This window comes from Myotis davidii, unplaced genomic scaffold (assembly GCF_000327345.1).
Source record: "Myotis davidii unplaced genomic scaffold, ASM32734v1 scaffold118, whole genome shotgun sequence".
Taxonomy (NCBI): domain Eukaryota; kingdom Metazoa; phylum Chordata; class Mammalia; order Chiroptera; family Vespertilionidae; genus Myotis; species Myotis davidii.
Window position 1 is genome coordinate 538,199 of NW_006290441.1, and position 21,081 is coordinate 559,279.

Consider the following 21,081-nt stretch of genomic DNA (forward strand, 5'->3'; position numbering starts at 1 on the left):
CACTTAGTTAAGAGGTTTTATTCCCTCCCTAACTTCAGGGGAAAATCCCTACCTGGGGAAACAACCTTTCTCGGAGAGGTGACCTTGGTTAAAACACAGCGCCAAGAAGGTGAGCAAACATATTAAGAACAGTATTCCATATATACCAGGTCCCTTGAAACAGCAAGGATGGACCGGCTCCCGGCAAATGCAAGGATGGACCGGCTCCCCGCAGGGCGCATTCTTCACTGGAAGCCTTGGGGGAAGAAACCATTTCCTTGCCTCTTTTAGTCCATAGAGGTCACTCTCATCCCTTGACACATGGCCCCCTTCCTCTTTAAAGTCAACAACAATAGCCCAAACACAGATAGAGTGTCGGCCTGCAGACAGAAGGCTCCCAGGTTCGATTCCGGTCAAGGGCATGTACCTTGGTTGTGGGCACATCCCAGGTGGGGGGTGTGCAGTAAGCAGCTGAATTGATGTTTCTCTCTCTTCGATGTTTCTAACTCTCTATCCCTCTCCTTCTCCCTTCCTCTCTGTAAAAAAATCAATAAAATATATTTTAAGGTCAACAACAATAGGTAGAGTGCTTTTCGTGAGTTATCGTCTGGTTCTCTGCCCCTGAGAAAGGTTTTTTACTTTTAATGACTCAGAGTTAGATTGGGCCCACCTAGATAGCCCAGAATACTCTTCCACGGTGAAGTCCTAACCGTGATGACATCACTCGAGCCATTATTCTGTCTACCACAGGGGGATGACCAGGTCCTGGATGGCATTGGAGAGGAAAGCAATCTTGCTATCAGCCACATCTGGAGCCTGTTTTGAATGAACCACCAAGGTTATTATAAAGGTGCTGTTATTTTTTTCTTTTATTGGAAGCCCAGAGCATTCCTACCTGATGTAGGAGACACTGGCATGATGAGCAAAAGCCAAAAGTGGAACAGCTTACAGCTTTGTGAAGTCAACCCACCCACGTTCCCAAGCCCAGTGTACGGCTCTATTAAAAGCAAGACTGGAAAATGCTGTGTTTGGGCATGAGGAGCAGGCTCTGTCTCTGTCCTGACCTTCCTTGCAGACGAGAATGCTGGCCTGTTCACCCACAAAGCCGCAGAATGAGCAGGAGGAGTGTGATGGGACAGAAACGGTGGCCACGGGTCCTCCCTGTTTAGTTCCTTCTCCTTCCCTTTCCCCCTCCTGTCTGGCTTTTCCTGCCTCAGGAGCCTGGTTCTTTAGGTTTTTGACACAGTTAAGAGAAAGGGATACAGGGCAGAAGGATGAGAGTTAGAGAAGCAAGGGGCCTGGCCTGAGTGGCTCAGTGGTTGAGCATGGACTTATGAACCAGGTCATGGTTTGATTCCCGGTCAGGGCACATGCCCGGGTTGCAGGCTTGATCCCCAGTGAGGGGCATACAGGAGGCAGCTGATCAATGATTCTCTCTCATCATTTCTATCTCTCCCTCTCCCTTCCTCTCTGAAATCAATAAAAATACATTTTTAAAAAAGAGAACCCTGTGGTGTGGGGTGGGATCAGAAAAGGGGCGTTAAGTGTTCCTGTGGTCTATCGCCTTTAGAAACGTAACTCGATTATTCTGAGGTGCCTTTGATGGCTAGACTGGGTTTCGAAGTTCAGAGGCCAACAGCTGTGGAGGTCCCTCCGTGCAGGTCTTGCTGAGGTGCATTTCAGCAGCAGCACAACTGTTCTGTGGATAGACCCGAAAGGGGGTAAGAAATCCCTGTTGGGGGAGTTAGTGTGTCGAAAACAGGCTATTTCCCTCGAACTCCCAAGAAGGAGGGGAATTAGACTTCTTCCTTTAGCTAAACTCAAGAGAAGCACGAAATGTGTACGGGAGCTACTGACACATTGGGGGAGAGCCGGGCGGCGGGGGGGTGGGGAGGGCAGTGCAGAAGCTGCAGGTCCTGCTGACTTGCCACTTGACCAGAGCAGCACCAGGGGCGAGAGGTGGCATGCTGGAGCAGCTACGCAGAGTGGAACAGAGGCAAAAAGGCGAGACTCTAAGAGCACTCATCCCGAGAAGGAGGGATGGAAGATGGAATAAGGGTGAAAGGCTCAGTGAGGACCAGGGCAGCATGGGATAAATAGTACATATTTCACAGGAAGGCCTCGTGCCTGCAGGAGGTTGGCAGTCAAGTTTCATAAACTCCAGTGCTGTTTGGAATTGAGTCCTTCTCTGGTAGGAACTGCTGGGCACCTCTTCACAGTGAATGAATAGACAGGATCCTCACCATGACCAAGAGGAGGCTGCAGTGTGAGGGGATGTCTTTACCCTCCTCCTGTCAGAGCTGGTGCAGGAGGAGCAGTGGGGAGAGAGGAGCACTGGCCCCCCTCCTTTCCTCTCCAAGCAGGGGGCTCCGAGGGGCGCTGTGCTTGGTGGTGGGGGTGCTTTAAATCGAATGACTACTAAGATCAGATTGTTTCAATAATGCCCAGTGACTTAAAAGTTACAGGACTGCACTGAGCTGGATGACAGCAACTTCAATGGGAAACTGCATTCGACAGAGCACACAGGGCTGGCAGTTACACTGCATATTTGTATCTCAAGTTGATACTCCTTAATTAAACGGGTTCCTTAAGCATTATCAGAGGCGGAAACTAAGAGCCCTCTAAACAGGGGAAGGAGCAGGCTGGAAGCAGGGAAAGCACGAGTATGGTCCCCACCTCTCAGGCCAGGCCACGGGGCCCACTAGTAATTCTCTGGGGAGGGGTGACTCCTCAGCCATGACCAGTCGGAAGGCCAGGGTCTCTTGCAGACAGGAGGGAGCGAGCATTCTGCCCCAGTGTTGTCTGCCCTCCTTGCTTGCCCCTACTGACTGCTGCATTCTTTTCTAAATGCTCACACTTGCTTAATACACTCTTGGTTGTGTCCAGTATTCTCGAGTGTTTCTCAAAGCCAAGTTTTGAAAATGAACACTGTACCTAACCACATGACCACAGCACCTTGCTTCCCCAGGTGAATGACACTGAAGGGACATGATTTCATGTACTCTTAAGTCTAGTTAGTTACAAGCTTTATTTGGACAACAAACTCCTTTATAAACCTGATTTAAACAACACCCCCCCCCCCCGCCCCCGAAGACTATACACACACTATTTTGCATTTAAGAATTTATGGCTTTCTGTTGGCTAGAGACTAAAGTATTGATTTGTTTTTCAAAAACTACACAGAATTGTTTAGATGGTGTTTTATTTAGCAAACAAAAACTTGCTAATTCAGATTCGCCTCTATTACATGTACTCTAGACTACAATTTGCAAGTCATAAGCACAAAAAAGCTGGGTAGGGTCTCGATGCAGAACAAAATTCAGAGGGAGAACTTCAGTAGCCAAATGAACCAGAATAAAAGACTTTATTGTATTCCATACATTCACAGGTCACTTCCAGATTTGGTGCACTCATTTAACTCAGGCCACACTGTAAGCCTGTAGCTCTCTCCTTCTCTCTTGGCCTAGAGATGTGTCGCAAAGCCATTCCTAACAGCGCAGCCTGGTAACCAATAGCTACTTGACCATTTTCTAGCTGTGGCACAGGTTCACCCTGCTCTCTCAGAATTTTAAAGTACTTTCCATTACAGTACAAAAGAGATCACCGAACATTCTATTGTAGAATTCTATTGTAGATCCTCCTTCACTCACCATTTTTATCCCATCGTCTTTTCACTTCCATAGTTTCTGAAGTGGACTTTTAACTAGCGAACTTCTGTACAGAGCAGCTAAGCACAGCATGGTCCTGAAACCATAGCTTTTCCTCCTTTGGCCAGAATGTACCCCTCGCCTTCAACATCTGCCTCAGAAATGTCGGTGCCTGGTTCTCACGGGCGTCCTGGCTGACACAAACCCATCTGCCGCACAGTAAAAGCGCTTTGAAACCTCAGTGTGGCCTGTGGAAGCAGGGTCAGTTTACTGCATGTGGCCTGTCTCAGCCTCAGGAGACCAAGCAGGCGAACCAGGCTCCAGGCCTGCCCAGCGTGGGCAGTTGGTCCACAGTTAATGCTCTGCTCTTGGCCTCCGAGGTGCTCACTTGATCGTTTGAATCAGGGGGTGGGGAGGGGGTGACACACGTTTATCTCCCTTATACCCTTACACAAATTACTGTTCCTATCCCAAGTTCGTTTTGAAAAGTTTACCACCCCCTTTACTGAAATTACTACGTGCAACATTGTGTTTTCACTCTATTGGGCACTGAAAAACAAGAGTTTAAACTTTCTTTTCTATAATGAAATTTTCTTTACTCTTGGTATTTGTGATATGCCTGCAATTAAAAGTAGCAAACACAAATAAAAAATCAGGGCAGAAGGCACAGAATGAGAAGAATTTTACCATTTACTTTTTTAGGAACACTAAAGGAAACCAAACAAGCTCACAGTCAGTTTTGTTTACAAATCAGCCTCCTCTGCTCTAGTCAGTCCCTGAATCAGAAACCCCATTTATTAACCCCATGTCCAAAGTAAGCAGGCCTGTATGGACCAAAGAAAGTCCGTGATCCTGAGAGACAACTCACCACCACATTCCCAGTTTTCCTGCGAGACAACTGTTATTCCAATAATGCAAACCCGAAACACTACTTCAAAGTGATCAGAATGCTATATAGTTTATACGGAATAAAAATTAGCCAGAAAAATACCTTAGAAAAGATTTTTATCCTTGTGGATGCCAAGAGACTTTTAAGCTATATTATATTAAGTCATTATATTCAAACTGCAGATATTGACAGGATCCTCCAAAGTTAAATATTAACATCTTTTCATCTCTTATGGGAACTTTACTGTAAACATACCTTATCATAGAAATGAGATAATTATTCAGTACACATTACAAAATGTTGTATTTAAAGAAAATCTATTCTTAACCCAGATTCTTCATCCATAAAAGTTGAATGACTAAAATAACACAACAGAATGAACAAATGTTTTATTGGCATGTTCATTGTTGTAAACAGCATCTGGCATGAAAAAGTTTTACCAAAACCTTTTTATTGATTTTTATAAATTAGATGGCATTTTCAAAATGTACGTATAATTGTGTTCATTGAATAGTTGTATTTAGCAAAGCAAAAACTTGCCGACTCTAATCAACTCTGCAATGAAATCATGTTGACTGCATCAGCCTGTGCTATGACCTGACTTACTAGCAAGTTTATTCAACACGATGTTAAGACATTTCCCCAAAGTCAAACTACGTGTAACTACAAATCAACTCCAAAAATTAAAGTGGGATTTACAAGGGTTCTGGAAGATTCAAACTTGAAGTATATTTTCAAAAGTAATGTACAAAAAGAAAGAAAACTGAAGCCACTGAACAGAAAAACCTCATTAACAAGGGCAAATACAACCGTATGGGACCCAGCACTGAGGAACCTCACCGAGGAGTACATTTACAGACTGCTGTACTTCTCAATGTACACAAATGTACATCATGAATGACATGTGAAAAGAACAACCACGGGAAATAGGTGAACTGCAATTAGGATAACTCAATAGTATCAATTATATTTACATGCTGAATGAACGAGTGAAATGTACTGTCTACATCCATAACTTAAGTACAGTTATAATTACAATATTCAGCAATTTGAGCTGCCATCTGCTGGGAGCAGTCTAAGGGAAATGTTTTGGTGTTCCAGAATAATGTTCTTTATACTTCGCAAAAAATGAAACAAGAAAACACAACTTCACAATTCTTTACTGGGTTACGGCTGGTTCTAAGAATTTCCTTCTTCAGCTCCTATTTTTGCTGCTTTCCAAGAGTCAACACACGTTGAATTTACTTACGAATTGTCAATGAGGTAATGTGTGTATCAGTGAAATAAACAGAAAATCCATTCATTCATGGCCTTTGCACAGCTTTTATTATTAAGCTATGAGCATCCTGTTTGAGGCTAGTTTTACTAGCGGCTATGTGCACATTTGTCCGCAAAAAGACATTTACTCATTCCCCTTTCCCCTTTTCTAGTAGCAGGTTTTGTTTTTGTTTTTATTTTTTTGCACATCCCTTTTCACTTTACAGTACATTTGACTATAGTGCACAACATGATTCCAAGTCAAAACAGTGGCCCATTGGGCACTGAGCTTCTGATTGGTGAAGGGCAGTCCAATCAGTGCTGGTGTCATGGGGTTACCCCTAACCATGTCCCATAACGGCACTACACAGTAGCAGTGAACCATCTAATTAAAACCAAATCCCCCAGGGAAAATGCTACACTAGCAGAGTCAGTCTTGAGTCAGATCTTTATTTGGTGCTCCATCCAGATATATTTTTAGTGCTTTCTCTTTCCGAGGTGAGTATGTTACTCGATGTCCCGTCTTCTGGAGTCGACTGCTTTCTTTTTTCATCAGTTCATTTCTTTGCTCATCTGTCAACTCCATTAATTCTTCTGTTTTATCCCTACATTTAAAATATTAATGACACATTAGGCCAGTATAGCCACCTGCCTCTATTAATTTATGCTTGAATACTATAATGCTCCTCAGTGAGAAAGTGAAATCTGCTGTCACCAATGAAATTAACCTCATATACTAAGATGTTGTAGATTTCTAATGTGTTTATTAGTATAGCACTCACTTCTAAAACGGGCACAATTTCCATGTTATTAGTATAAAAACTATCATTTCTGAACATCTATTTAATAACAAGCACTGTGCCAGTTTTCAAAAATGTAATAATAGTTGTAATTCTCATAAAATCTGTCACCACTTTACAGATGAGGAGTTAGATAAATAACAAAGCTAAATTTGAACCTGTATATGCCAAGCTCCAATGATTCCTTTGTCCTCTACATCTGTGTTGTCCAACATGTCAGCCAATAACCACATGTACCTATTGATTGCTTGTAGATATGCCTGATCAAAATTAAAATGTGCTGGAAGTATTGCATATACACAGTATTTCTAAGACTTACTACAAGAAAACAGCATAAAATATCTCACAAATGACTTTTTTATATTGATTACATGTTGTAATCATAATATTTTGGACATACAGGGTTAAAATATTTTATTAAAATTAATTTCATCTGTTTCTTTTTATTTTTTAAAATATGGCAACTAGAAAAATTTCAAAAATGAAATGTGTGGCTCTCTCATATTTCTATAAATGACATTTATGCGAAACAAAAATGTTATATCACTAGAAATAACAAAAACATTGTGCATGTTACCTATAAAATATGACTGCACCATCATCGCAGATATAAAGAGGCCAGACATTCAGGGTAGAAACTTTAGGATTCCAATCCAAATCCTGATGAATATCAAGGACAGAAATATCGCAGGGAAAGGTTCCTCTACCCTAAGGAGAATGAAGGAACAAACCAGGCCATTAACTACGTTTAATGCCAACTTGTCACCCAATGCAAACATTCGCAGGGCTTTACCTTGGCAAATTCAATATCTTCCAAAGGAATTCCACTGATTTCACAAAGCTATAAAAGAAAACATCATATGAGTTCATTTAAAATATAAATTTACTTTAAAAAGTTATTTTCCTTTCATCCAACATAGAAATAGCTGGATTTTTTTCAAAAAAAGTAATATACATTTGATATAAAAAAATTAGACAAAAAGGAGAAAGTGAAATTATTTTGTCTATCTGCTCTGCAAATGCCATGTCCTAGAAATATAAATTTAGTATATTCCTTCTAGGCCTTTTCCTTAGCATATATAAACTATATAAAAAAAATTCTAATATGTAAAACTTTATTTATAAAACATACCTATATAATACATTTATTTTATAAGAACAATTATTCTATTATAAGAATAGGATATGCAGTAATCACATTCTCGTCAACAGTTGAACTATTTTATTTCCAACTGACGTGGTCATTGAGCCTATTTTAAATTTTTCCCAGTTACACTGCTATACTATACACTTCCATGAATATCCTGACCTATTTCTACAAATATTTTTGAACTGAGTTCTTAGATGTGGAACTGCACATGTGGAATGTTGATCATGCCCAACTGAACCATGAAAAGAATTATGTCAATTTAACCACTTAGCAAAGGTGTACAATATTTCCTGTTACCTTGATGACTTTAAGTATTCACTGACTTTCTAAATTTTCATCAGTTATAAGAAGTGAAAATGCTGTTGTTTTAACCTGTATTTCTTCAACAAATTGCCTATTCATGTACTTTGCCATTTTAAAATTAGATTTTTCATCTTTTTCTTATTAATGTAGTGAGCTCCTTATAAATTATGGACATATTGTTTCATATATTATGTTTCAAATATTTTTTTCCTTTCTTATTTTTTAACTTTATCAGTTGTTTAAAAATTTTTTTTGGCTGTGCGGAAGATTTAACTTTTATATATCTTTTCTTTTTTTTTGTAGCTTTTTGTATTATGCTTACAAATATCTTTCCCTCTCTAGGATTATAAAAATATTTTCATCTGGTATATTTATCACTTTATTAACTTTTTAATATAAATTTAATACATTTATGATTTTTGTGTTTAGTGTAAAGTATCAAAATAATTTTTTTCCCCAAATGCCAGTTGTCCTAGTATTGCTTCTATATAATTCACTCTTTTCCCAGAGATCCTTAGAACTCTCATCTTTAAAATAAAAAATTCAGCCTGGCTGGCATGAATCTGGTTGAGCATCAACCTGTGAACTAGAAGGTCACAGTTCAATTCCCAGTCAGGGCAGATGCCTGGATTGCAGGCTTGATCCCCAGTATGGGGTGTGCAGGAGGCAGCCAATCAATGATTCTCTTTCATCATTGATGTTTCTATCTCTCTCTACCTCTCTGAAATCAATAAAAATATATATAAAAAAATAAATAAAATACATTCAAAAGAGACTTTCATCTAGATTCTCTACCAAATTTTACCTCCCTCTTCTTTTTCTTTTCTTTTTTTTTTTTTTTTTAATGCATACAGCAATTTACTCTGGTAACTTCTAACTAATCCTAACTACTTAGGACAGTGGTTCTTAACCTGTGGGTCGCGACCCCTTTGGTGGCCGAATGACCCTTTCACAGGGGTCGCCTAAGACCATCCTGCATATCAGATATTTACATTATGATTCATAACGGTAGCAACATTACAGTTATGAAGTAGCAACGAAAATAATTTTATGGTTGGGTCACAACATGAGCAACTGTATTTAAAGGGCCAGAAGGTTGAGAACCACTGACTTAGGAGAAAGTTGATCGAAATAACAGAAAGTGAGTGTCCATTTCTGAATGGCCAGAAGCCAATGCTACTTTTCAAGGCATCAGGAGCCTTAAGAAACAACTAGAATGTGTGATTCAAGGTGTCATAAAATGTGACAGAGACAAAGAAAGAAAGGTTGCTGTGTCAGTATCTGGCACTCACTTCTAGGATACCTCTTAGGCAATATAGAGAAAAATACAAAATGTATACTAGCTCATTTTGTTAAAAATGAACTTACCTTCTCTCGCAACTCATCAACACTACTGCTTTCCAACACAACCTCCTGGAAGGGATCCAACTTCATCTCAGAGGGCCTCCACCGTCTTGACAAAACTGCAAGCTGTGACATGGATTTCATCTTCTCCACCCCTATGAACATACAAGATTAGGCTAGCACAGTATTTTCTCTAGAGTTTCTAATTTGACTTTTCCTATCCCTGACTAAACAAAAGGATTTACTTCAAGTGTTACTCTTACAAAGTGGGCATATAAGAAACCAATTCCCCAGGAGTGTTTGAGAATGAAATATTTACTCTCCCTTCCAGTCTCAGAAGATAACTCCTAACTCTTCTGCAAGCTCTGCTTCCACCAGTATTCCTAATCCCATTCTCTCCTGACTCCTGCTAAGCACTGCTCTACCAATTACTCTCTTCCCTGGTTCTCCGATCTTTGCTTCTCTATTGGCTACTATCTACAATCTAAAATCGTAATCACATCGTCTTCACTCTACCTCCTTTATTTACTCAAGCTGTCATTACTTCTTCTCTTTAAATTTATACCCCCAAAATTTACTGTTTTCTCAAAACCCAGCTCAATTGTTACCTTTCTCTCTGGTACATATAAGAACAAATTGTATTGATTTGGTCCTTAGTACCTATCATTTTGGAATTATAGGTTTCAAGTTCTGGTTCACCCACAGACTATGTACATCTGGAAGGTCAACTAGTTGCTTATTCATTTTTGTAGCACCAAGGATTAGCAATGCCTGGAAAATTACAGGTCAATAAATGCTTCTTAGATTTAATTCTACGACTTACTTCTTACCCAACTATTTGATGCTAAAATATATATTGGAATGATACTGATGCAGGCAGGTGGGTTCAGTAACATTTTCTGGCTAACCCATCTTTGCTAATACATAATCAATCCTTCCTAGGAAGGGTGACTTTTGCATTCTTTATGATCTCTTCCTGGCCTACCCAGACATGGTAATTATTCTCTCAGGCCCCGACACTCAGAGAAGAAATAACATCCTGAAACACTTCCTTACACGCAACAGCATACAGTATCCTGATTTTTCCTGATCTCCCCATAACTTGTCATTTAATAAAAATTTCAACCATTAAAATTTAAACCAAATTAGGCCTGAAATAGGTGAAGTGTTAGTATTACTGAACCTTCTGAAAACTATCACAATCATATATAGAAACATTCAGAACTTATATTTTAATTTCTATGGAAAAACAAAGAAAATTAAAATCTTTCTAAGTGACAGCAAAGTCACAAAAGAATATATATGGAAAACCTGTTGCTTCTCTTGATATAATCTCCTAAAAGCCAATTTTCCTCCCACTACTTCCTCTGAAAAATACTTTAAATATACCAATGTTGACAACACCAGGAGGTATGACAAACATAAGTACCTCCTCTAGGTAACTGTTATGGGTTGAATTGGCCCCCCTCCCAAATACTTACTGAAGTCTTTTTTTTTTTAAATATATTTTATTGATTTTTTACAGAGAGGAAGGGAGAGAGATAGAGAGTTAGAAACATCGATCAGCTGCCTCCTGCACACTCCCTACTGGGGATGTGCCCACAACCAAGGTACATGCCCTTGACCGGAATCGAACCTGGGACCTTTCAGTCCGCAAGCCGACGCTCTATCCACTGAGCCAAACCGGTTTCAGCCTTACTGAAGTCTTAATACCCCAGTATCTCAGAATGTGACCTTATTTGGAAATAAGGTCTTTACAGAGGTAATAAAGTTAAAATCAGATCATTACTGTAAGCCTTAAAATGACTAGTGTCTTTATACTATAGGGAAATTTTGGTAGAAATAAATAAGCCCACAGGGAGAACATCATGTGAATATGAAGGCAGAGATTAGGATGATACATCTACAAGGCAAGGAGCACCAAAGACTGCCAGCAAATCGCCGTATGCTAGGAAAGGAGCATGGAACAAATTCGCCCTCAGAAGGAACCAACGCTACTGACACCTTGATCTCGGACTTCCAACCTCCAAAACTGGGTGGCAGTACATTTCTGTTGTTTAAACCACCCCTTTGTGGTACTTTATTAAGAAAGCCTAGGAAACAGGTCATTTTTCTCTAAATCTCTGATGAATTATCAAAACAAAATAAGCCATAATGAAAAAAGAAACTAAATAACAAACATGACTAAGAAAATATTTTAAAATTTTTCTATAAAAAGTACCAAAAATACAATCTCCAAATTGCAACTTCCCTGTAAGAAGGAATATTTTAAAAAATCAGAGCACAAAGGGAACACTTAAAGGCGAATGGGAGCTAGAGAAAAGATAGAAGAAACTCATTATTTGATTAAAAAAACTATCTATAGCCTTTTATTAATTATAGAGCATTTCCAAGTGATTTCCCCCCCCACAAAAATATTGGTAATACCATCAAGAACTTCAAGGAAAACCTCCCAGTTGCTGGAAATATTAATATCTTCTTCATATATATGGTAATCCAAAAAGACAGTGCCAGGATTCTTCCATGTTTTTTTCCTTAGACGAAATCTACAAATGTGATAAGACATTTTAAAGTACTATAATTTGAAATTCTTAATTTTAAAAAATGACATAAATCTGACATCAAGGAAAATTAATTATGCTTAAGTCAAATGGTTATTTATTAAAATTTGGGGAAAATAAAATAAAATGCTCCCAATACTTCAGATTTAGTAGTATTCTACAGAGGAAATTTAAATACAACTCTAGCACTTTTGCTTAGTTCTATTAAACTAATTTGCAGTGCTAAAATTCTGAATACTATAGGAATTTTTAATTCTAATTTTAGAAAATCACACCAATCCATATAATCTGAAACACATTCTTTCTTCAAGTCACTAATGACACTGTGTTTTTACTTTACCTGTCAATACTGAGCTCTAAACCACATTGCTCCCTGAGTTGAGGAATTAATTCCTCTTTTGATTGCCGTACAGTCATTCCTTTAGCAAACACAGCATCTAGCAGAAACTTGCATGGCTAGAAACATAAATAATTAGAGCTTGAGCTATACATTAAAATAAGATTAACACGACATTTTATTTGCACTTTATACTGTGACAATTATGGACCTCAGTTTAGGTGTCTAAGATATCTTCCTAGGTTCAAATCTTGGCTCCACTAGTTATTAGCTTAGTTATCTTGAGTAAATTTACTTAATATTTCTGTGTCTCAGAGTTCTCATCTATAAAACTGGGGACAGTATCTTCCTCACTAAGTCACTGTAAAGATTAAGATAACATTTTCATATTTCCCTTTTTGTATTAAAGTGATAATTTTGAATATAAAAAGAATCACTTTATACACTAAAATAAGAGAAATACATACTAATTCTCCAAGTAACATTCATTAATTGTCTCAAAAGAGACATAATATCCACAAGACCCGAACTTGGAAGAAACATATAAGTTAAAATGATTGTAATGGATCACATGTAAGAGATATGGTTGGTGCCCAATAAAATGTTTGTTGAATGAATAAAGTTATTTCATGAAAAATTTATCCTCTTATATATTTTTCACAGTTGTCTAGGTCCCCAATAAGATATAAACATCATGAAAATAGGATCTTTGCCTTATTTTTCTGGTTATGTATTATAGGAACTAAAATATTTTATTGATTACTCCCTAAAAACATGGCCTGGTTAGAACCTTAATCCACCATCTGCAAGTTGTATGACTTTGTGCAAGTTACTCAACTTCTCTGCCTCAGTTTCTTCATCTATAAAACGGGAATAACATATAGTAGTTATAGACTTAAAAGATTTAATACTTGTTAATACTTGTAAGCCCTTAGAGTGCATAATAAACACTAGATAAATGCTTGTTAAATATAAAATGATGCTCTGAACACAAAAAGAACCTATAAAATCTACAGGTAAAGTGCTATCCACCGGTAGCATTATACAAGCATTCCCAAAAAACAAAATACACTTTGAAAAGCAGGAAATTTTTGCCTCACTCCAACGTTCGTAGCAACACTTTAGAGCAGAGGCACAACAAAAAATGACCTGACAGCAACATTCATCCTCTGCCTGCTTTTATAAAAAAAATTTTTAGTGGGACAGAGCCACTTGCATTGGTTTTACATATAGTCTATGTCTGCTTTCGTGCTACAATGGCAGAACTGAGTAGCTACGACAGAGGCAGTATGGCCTGCACAACTAAAACACATCCTAGAAAAAGTCTGCCCGCTTCTGCTTTAAAGAGATAAAAAGAAATGACTAGTAATAAAATTTCTGCATTGTATGTTTTTAATAACTAATAAAAGTGACCTATCTTGCTCTTAAGTGTATTACTTACCTCTTGTTCATTGACCAGGAGCTGGTACACTTTAACTCTGTATTCTCCTTTTTTAAGTGCTCTCCCCAGTCTAATTGTAATCTATAAATTAAAAACATGTTTTAGATGTATTTTCTCAGCAGAACAAACAATCCATTCTCACCCACTCTTTAGCTTGTTTTCCCAAATTCTCTAGATAATGGGCTCTGAGAACAGATATATCTTTTACGTCTGATTCCCCAGCACCTAGAACAGTAACTGACACAGTTAATATTTCACATTTAAAGGGTGAATGAAAAAGCACCCAACTACAAATAACCACTAAACATCAAATTATCCATTTAGGGTGTCTAGTTCACCTTACTTGGATGTAGTACAAGATGTTCTCTTTTCTATCATTTACAATACTCTTATTATTGAAAATTATTTTAATCAACCTTATTGTCCTCTGAAAATGATGAAAGTGTCTCATTCAGTCGAACGCTCTCAAACTCTTGATTGCTGGCATATACTCGAAAGACCTTGAAGTGAGAGGACAAAACTCCAACAAAGGGCTCTAAATGTTGTTTGAAAGCAGCCAGGGTAATTCTTTTATCAACATGCACCATCAACCCTAAGCACACAAAAAACAAAACATAAACAAAACTGTAAAAGTAACCTCTCAGGTTACAAATAGAACAGATCGTATACTTTTTATTGTACTGTAAGCAGGAAAAAGCACCCTTTTCAATTATTTGACTTTTAGCTAATATAAAACATTAGATGGATAAAATACATGGACACTGAGTATATGATAGGTTAATCTGACAGCTTTAAATGTTCTGATATATTTAAGTGCTTATTTCAGCTGTTGAATTAAACACACATGTCCAGGAATTCTTTCCAAATAGACATATTTCTAGTTGTACATAGTAAAGTGTGGGCTCTGGCTGGATTCCAACCCTCTCTCTTCTGCTGCCTTGATATGGAGCAAGCTGTCAGCCTCCGTACCACCTTTTCTTCATTTGAAAAATAAAGATAATAATAGATGATAATAGTACCTACCTCATAGCTTTACAGTGAATTCAATGAGGTAGTATCGTTATCATGCTTTGAGCACAGTGCCAGATACATAGTAACTGCCTCTCCCGTGCTTCCCCACAATTTCTAACCTTTGCCTAAAGAGAAACTAGTTTTAATTTCTCCAATGCTCTTGCAGGGTTGAAAATGGTAAAAAAAAAAAAGCACAGTAGTTACTGGCTAATTTTTTTTACTATGACGTGAGGAAAGTAAGGAGCAGTGGTAGTAGTTATGAGGTGGTAGAAGACACACCAGGCTTACAATCAGAAAACCCGAGTTTGATCCCAGTAGTGTGACCTACTAGCTCTGTGACTTCAGGCAAACTATTTAACCTATTTGAGCCAGTTTCCTCATCAGTGAAAAGCATCTACATCAATTTTATGCAGCTAATGAGAACTAAATGAGATAATGTAAGTCAATGAGCCTTACGAGAGAAAAAAAACTCCATAGAAATTTAAAGCATTATTATAATAGAGTGTCTCTGTCTCCATTTAGGCCCACCAATTCACATTTTCTCACTTCGGTTTCTGCAAGTTGTATGTGTAAATGTCATGTTTCAGTGTTATTTGGACCTACTTAGTTAAAAAAACAAAAGCACCTTTCCTTTCTTTGACTTTTTCAATTAGTTATGTACTTTTTAGGGTGTTGGAAGGGAGTTGTTTGCATTGGGGGATGGAGGAAAGGGAAGAGAAACAAAAATTTTTCTTGGCTTGAGTACATTTGAGTAAAGCATTTTCTAAAGTGTCCTTTTAAATTTTTTTGTATATTATTTACTTTGTAAACTATTTCATAATGCTTTATTTAGTAGTTTTATCATAATTATTTCCCTTTTAAAATACTCTTTTTAAAAAATAACATCTTAACCAGAGTTCTGACATCATTACTGTCAAAGGTCTAATGTGTTTCACAGGTCTAAGAATGCTGTTCCCTGTTCACTATAACTGCATCGAAAGTGAAAACTAAGGTGATAGGAATAGTCTTATAATCCAGGAAGTTACAGGTGATCTTAGAACAAAGTACCTAACTCTTAGCTGATTTTTTAAACTAAAAGTTTAAATACACTGAGTATAAATTGATACTGTTTAAAGGATCTTTTTCCTTTTTAAGTACATACATTTATGTCCTTCCCCAGAACCTTCATCTGTAGCATACGGTTCCGCTTTGAAATACATGTACTGTATTTCTCCCCTACTCTTGCCACTTTCATCATATTCACTATCAGTTCCAGAGTCTTCTTCTGCTGTATCCCATGTCTCTTTTTTTCCTTCATTTGCTTTAGTTCTTCTACTACTCGTGATGCTATGAGTGTCAAGTCCATTAGCCAAAGGGATTTGAGCATTATCTGCATTGCACAAAGTGTCACTGCTATGACTAGAGCTAAGAATATCACTGTCCACTGAACTTGTACTCCGGTCATTATTCACATCCGAGTCTGATCGTTCTTCAGACTGAAAATTTTCAGGATCAGACGTCTGAAGATGCTGTTCGAGTTCTCTATTATCCACCGATGTAGAGTCTCTCTCATTAAGAGGTGATTCAATGTTTTCAAAGTCACTCGTCTCAGTACTTTTGCTGCTGTCCCCATTATCTCCATCTTGCTGCTGCTGCAGTGACAAGCTTTTGAGTTTCTCAGTGCTTTCTTCTAGAATAGCTTCCACAGACTTTAGGTTCCCCACAGGTCCTTTGACTCTTTCACAATCATCATCCACGTTACCAGAATCACCCCCCGCTTTCTGGTATGCTGTCCTTTTGGAATAAGATCCTGGGGATTGCTCAGGTAGCAAAACAAATAATCTGATTGTATTTGCATGTCGATCCAGGAGTTTCCACAAATGAGAATCGGTAAAGGCCATCTGGTAATCCAAAGTTTCAGAACTTTCAACAAACACCTAAATAGTAAGTCAAAAGAGTTATACTGCATCATTAGTTATAATGCATCATTAATTTTAATGACATTCTCATTCATCATATCATGTCAATACCAGACAGTGCATACATAATAAGTGATACATTTTGGGATGATAATGCTTCTAAAAGACATATGCATGGTTTTGGGGATTATACAAAATAAATATTGTTCATATGTATTTACAATTAGCTATAAAACTGTGCTAAGAGATGGACACACACATGCAGGTATCTTATTGGGTTGTCCATTTTCAGGAAATTTCTGTATCCATATCTTGCTCTTTAGGAAATCAAAGCTTAGCATGAATATAGATAGAGGAACATGTATAAAGATATCTTGGGAATGCAAGGCCAAAATCCAGATTATAGAAAAAAAATCTAATCGACAAATGATTTGATTCTATAGCAAATTAATTGCAAGGAAACAATAAAAAAATATACAGGGGAATCTTTAGATTAAAATAGACTTGAGAGAGATATTATGGACTTTGAATCCTGATTTGAACAGACAAATCCTATTGAAAAAAAATTGCTATAAGATAATCAGGGAAATTTGAATACTTACTAGATATATATTGGTTGATAAGAAGATATTTCTGTTAATTTTTTAGGTGTAATAATGTAATTTTAGTTATGTTTTTAAAAAGAGTTCTCATCTTTTAAAGATATATGTTTGGATTATTTAGATGAAATGATATGATGCTAGGGATATTTTTTAAATAATCTGGAAGAAGTAGGTAGTTGAATATAGATGAAATGAAAATTGATAATTATAGAAGCTAGGTGATGAGTATCTAGGGTTCATTACACTATTCTCTCTACTTTTATGTATGCTTGAAATTTTCCATAGTAAAGCTTAGAAAACAAAATGCACATATATAAATTGGCAATTATGAATAGTGTTTTGAGTTTTGCATAAAAATATAACTATTATTCAATAAATGTTACACATCAGTTAACCATTTAAAGAAAAGAAAAATAGATCTCTCCCACTCCTTACCCTAAACCAATATTAAGGTGGATTAGAACTTTTAACGTTACGCACAAATACACCACACAAAAGTATTAAAAGAAAATACAGGTAAATAAAAATTACAATTGGGTTAATCAATAATACTAAAAATGGTTAAATGAGATAAAAAATCAAGAAAAATGAGCCTGAAAAAGGTGATAAATAAAAATGACAAACAAGGAAACTTGAATACAATTTTTCCAGAGAAAACCAATGGCGTTAGAAACAAATACATAGGAAAAATGATAAATAATGAAATGCATAGTGACACCAAGAGATAAAACAAAAGCATCAATATGAACTTTCTCATTTTTAACAGAGATATATGAGTAAGCAAAGAGTGAAGCCAATATGATAATTTTCTTTATACTAGGTGTGCCTCTGACTTTCACAATGAAGTATGTACTACTTTATGGGAGAAGCTCAAGAATGAATAAAATTCAGAGGACATAATCATTGTGGACAAAAATAGTCATGAAGGCTTCATCAAAGAGGCAGAACTAATCGGGGGCTTGAAAAAATGTAGGGAGAAGAGAAAGAACATTCCAGGTGGGCGAAGCTCATGATCAAGGCAAAAAGGAGAATCAGCAAGACTAATTCAAAGGACAGAAAGAAGTCAAATCTGACTACAAAGGATATCACTAGAGGTTGAGCTTATAATATTAAAACTTAATTTCATTTGCTATTACCAGCATAAAAAATAATAATGAAAAAGTAAGAGATACCTTGTTACTTCTAAAAAACCCTTCGGCCTTCAGGGTTTTACTAGGCACAGTGAGAAGACGCAAATCATTGTAGCAGCGTTCCAGCACTATTCTCATTGTTTCAGCAGGTAAATGGATAGCCTATAATGAAAGTAATTTAATTAAAAAAAATACTCTTTCTGCTTAACTTAGAAATATGAGAAAACAAGACAATGCTGAGTTCTTAAAAACAGCAGAAAGAAAATTAAGAGAAAAATAATCTTAGTAGATATTTAACATCTTTTAAAAGAATTTATGGAAAATTACTAGTCTTATCCATTACTTAGTCTATAAATTAGGAGAACAAAGAATACCTTATAAATGCATGCTCTGAAACTATTTTAAAGGTTAATGATTTTTCACTAAAAATTCTATTCCTCTCAAACTCACAAAGTAAATAAAGAAAATTGATTCCCAAGAAATAAAATAACTGACTCTTTGAGAGCTGATGTAACTTCAACACCTTTTTTGTTCAACTTTTTTTAAAAAAATATATTTTTATTGATTTCAGACAGGAAGTGCCAGGGTTCTTATCCCAGCATCAAGAAGGGTTCAGAAATCTGGAAAAGGTGCTGTGCATAGATGACATAGGAATCCAGAGACTAATAAAGAGTCCGAAATATAATTTTGAAAGGCATTGGGGGTCAGAGGACCTTTAGCTAAAGGAACTGAAGACTACCTCCTTGTTTAGGACCCTTGCTTTTATTAACACAATTTGTCCTAAGGCAAGGTGGAGATAATACACTTCAAAGGGGAGCACATATACATATTTTCTTATTTACAAACATATACTCCTCTCTCTCTCTCTCTCTCTCTCTCTCTAAAATATATTCTCACGTTCCCAGCAAGGAAGGGAGAGGGAGAGAGATAGAAACATCAATGAAGAGAGAGAATCATTGATTGGCTGCCTCCTGCACACCCCCTCCTGGGGATGGAGCCTGCAACCCAGGCATGTGCCCTTGACTGGAATGGAACCAAGGACCCTTCAGTCCGCAGGCCAAAGCACTATCCACTGAGCCAAACCAGCTATGGCTTGTTTGACTTCTTGACTTTTGATGGGTTCTTTTCTATTCTGTGAACAGTTAATAGTTTTACTAAATTTTTTTTCTGTGTAAAATGAGATTTAATAAATTAGGTAAAATTTAAAGTTATTTTAGAATTCCATATCCTTAATTTTTTATGTTATTTTATGAATTTCACATAAAATGAACAGATCAAGATAATTTACATTTTAAAAAATATACCTGGTTTTTAATACAACAAATGATAACAATTCTTAAGCAGTCTAGTTTAAACACTGTATTTCTTGGCAGAATGTTTTGTGACTGCTTTATCCTCTATAAACATATTTTTCCCCAGCAAATTATTAGCTTCTTAAGGAAAGGGAATGTTGTCAGTTTCTTTTGTATTCTACTTCAGTGCTTATACTTTAAACTGTAATACAGAGCAATTACAGTAATGTAGTCTTTTATGAGCAATTTAATAATTAAATATGGCTTTACAATATGATTGGTTTTCTTTGTTACTCTAACAAAATGTTAGAAGTCATTGTTTTTTAACATAATATTTAAAATACAGCTTTTATATATAACTTTACAATGTTTTTTCACAAAGCACTTGTTTAATTAACATTTACAACAACCTGTTAAAAGAAACCCCAGGTGAAATAAAAGACAAGGTTAATATAAGATGAATGACTGAAAACTGAACTCAACTTCACTTGTGACTGCTATACAATTTCCACTATACCAAGGGATCTTAACTTGGGGTTTAGAAACACTGCAAAATTTTGCCTGTGTTTGTGTGCTCAGTGGTCGATAGAGTACAGGAGACTTAAAAGGATAATAAGTATTTCTCTGCAATGAACTAGTAGGTTTTTTTTTTTGTCCAAGGAAATATGAACGTTTTCATCATCATGTTTTTAAACTCAGAAATTCTGAATGAGCTTATGTTCTTTATCATTAACTCATCTAATGTGGCCAATATTTACTCCATCACCTTCCCCGACCTTATTCTTTTATTTCTATTAATGTAATACTACCTTTGTGATTACCCAAGTTTAAAACTCCTCAGGTCATCTGTGCTCCCGCCTTAGTCCAACATTTACCAATCACAAATCCTACTTCTATTTATATTATTATTAAAATCTATACCTTTTTGAATTTCTAGTCAGATGCCATCACCTGAATTATTTCAACAACTGCCTCATCTACATTCCTGACACCTCTCTCAATATATTTGGAATACTAGTCTAATGTGGGCAGACTTAACATTCTATAGTAAAGCTCATCACATCAATGTTATACTTAGAAAAAGAAACCAAAAAACCTACTTTCTATTGCCTACATCAGATAGATCCCTAACTTTATGTTTACTATTTAAAAACCCTCCATAAGACCTAGCTGGTTTTGCTCAGTGGATAGAGCATCCACCTTCAGACTAAAGAGTCTCAGGTTCGATTCCAGTCAAGGGCACATGCCCAAGTTGCGGGCTTGATCCCCAGTAGGGGACGTGCAGGAGGCAGCCAATCAGTGATTCTCTCTCATCATTGATATTTCTATCTCTCTCTCCTTTCTCTCCACCAAACCAGTATTATATGAAATGCTGAAAGGTATTCTTTAAGAAGAGGAAGAAGAAAAAGGTAAAGATAAAAATTATAACCAACAAGTACA

General features: G+C 36.8%; 1 protein-coding gene across 1 annotated transcript in view; it reads right to left on the reverse strand.

The window, feature by feature from the left end:
* Window positions 1–4,298: 4,298 nt before the first annotated feature.
* USP47 (ubiquitin specific peptidase 47) overlaps window positions 4,299–21,081 on the reverse strand; it is a 73,602-nt gene continuing 56,819 nt past the window's right edge. The window contains exons 19-28 of the mRNA XM_015563711.1: window positions 18,392–18,511; window positions 15,861–16,635; window positions 14,125–14,300; window positions 13,709–13,789; window positions 12,271–12,386; window positions 11,797–11,915; window positions 9,394–9,524; window positions 7,366–7,413; window positions 7,150–7,280; window positions 4,299–6,377 (exon numbers count right to left, since the gene is read on the reverse strand). Of these exons, the coding sequence (XP_015419197.1) occupies window positions 6,203–6,377; window positions 7,150–7,280; window positions 7,366–7,413; window positions 9,394–9,524; window positions 11,797–11,915; window positions 12,271–12,386; window positions 13,709–13,789; window positions 14,125–14,300; window positions 15,861–16,635; window positions 18,392–18,511 (1,872 nt within the window). The 3' untranslated portion in view covers window positions 4,299–6,202. The remainder of the gene's footprint in view (window positions 6,378–7,149; window positions 7,281–7,365; window positions 7,414–9,393; window positions 9,525–11,796; window positions 11,916–12,270; window positions 12,387–13,708; window positions 13,790–14,124; window positions 14,301–15,860; window positions 16,636–18,391; window positions 18,512–21,081) is intronic.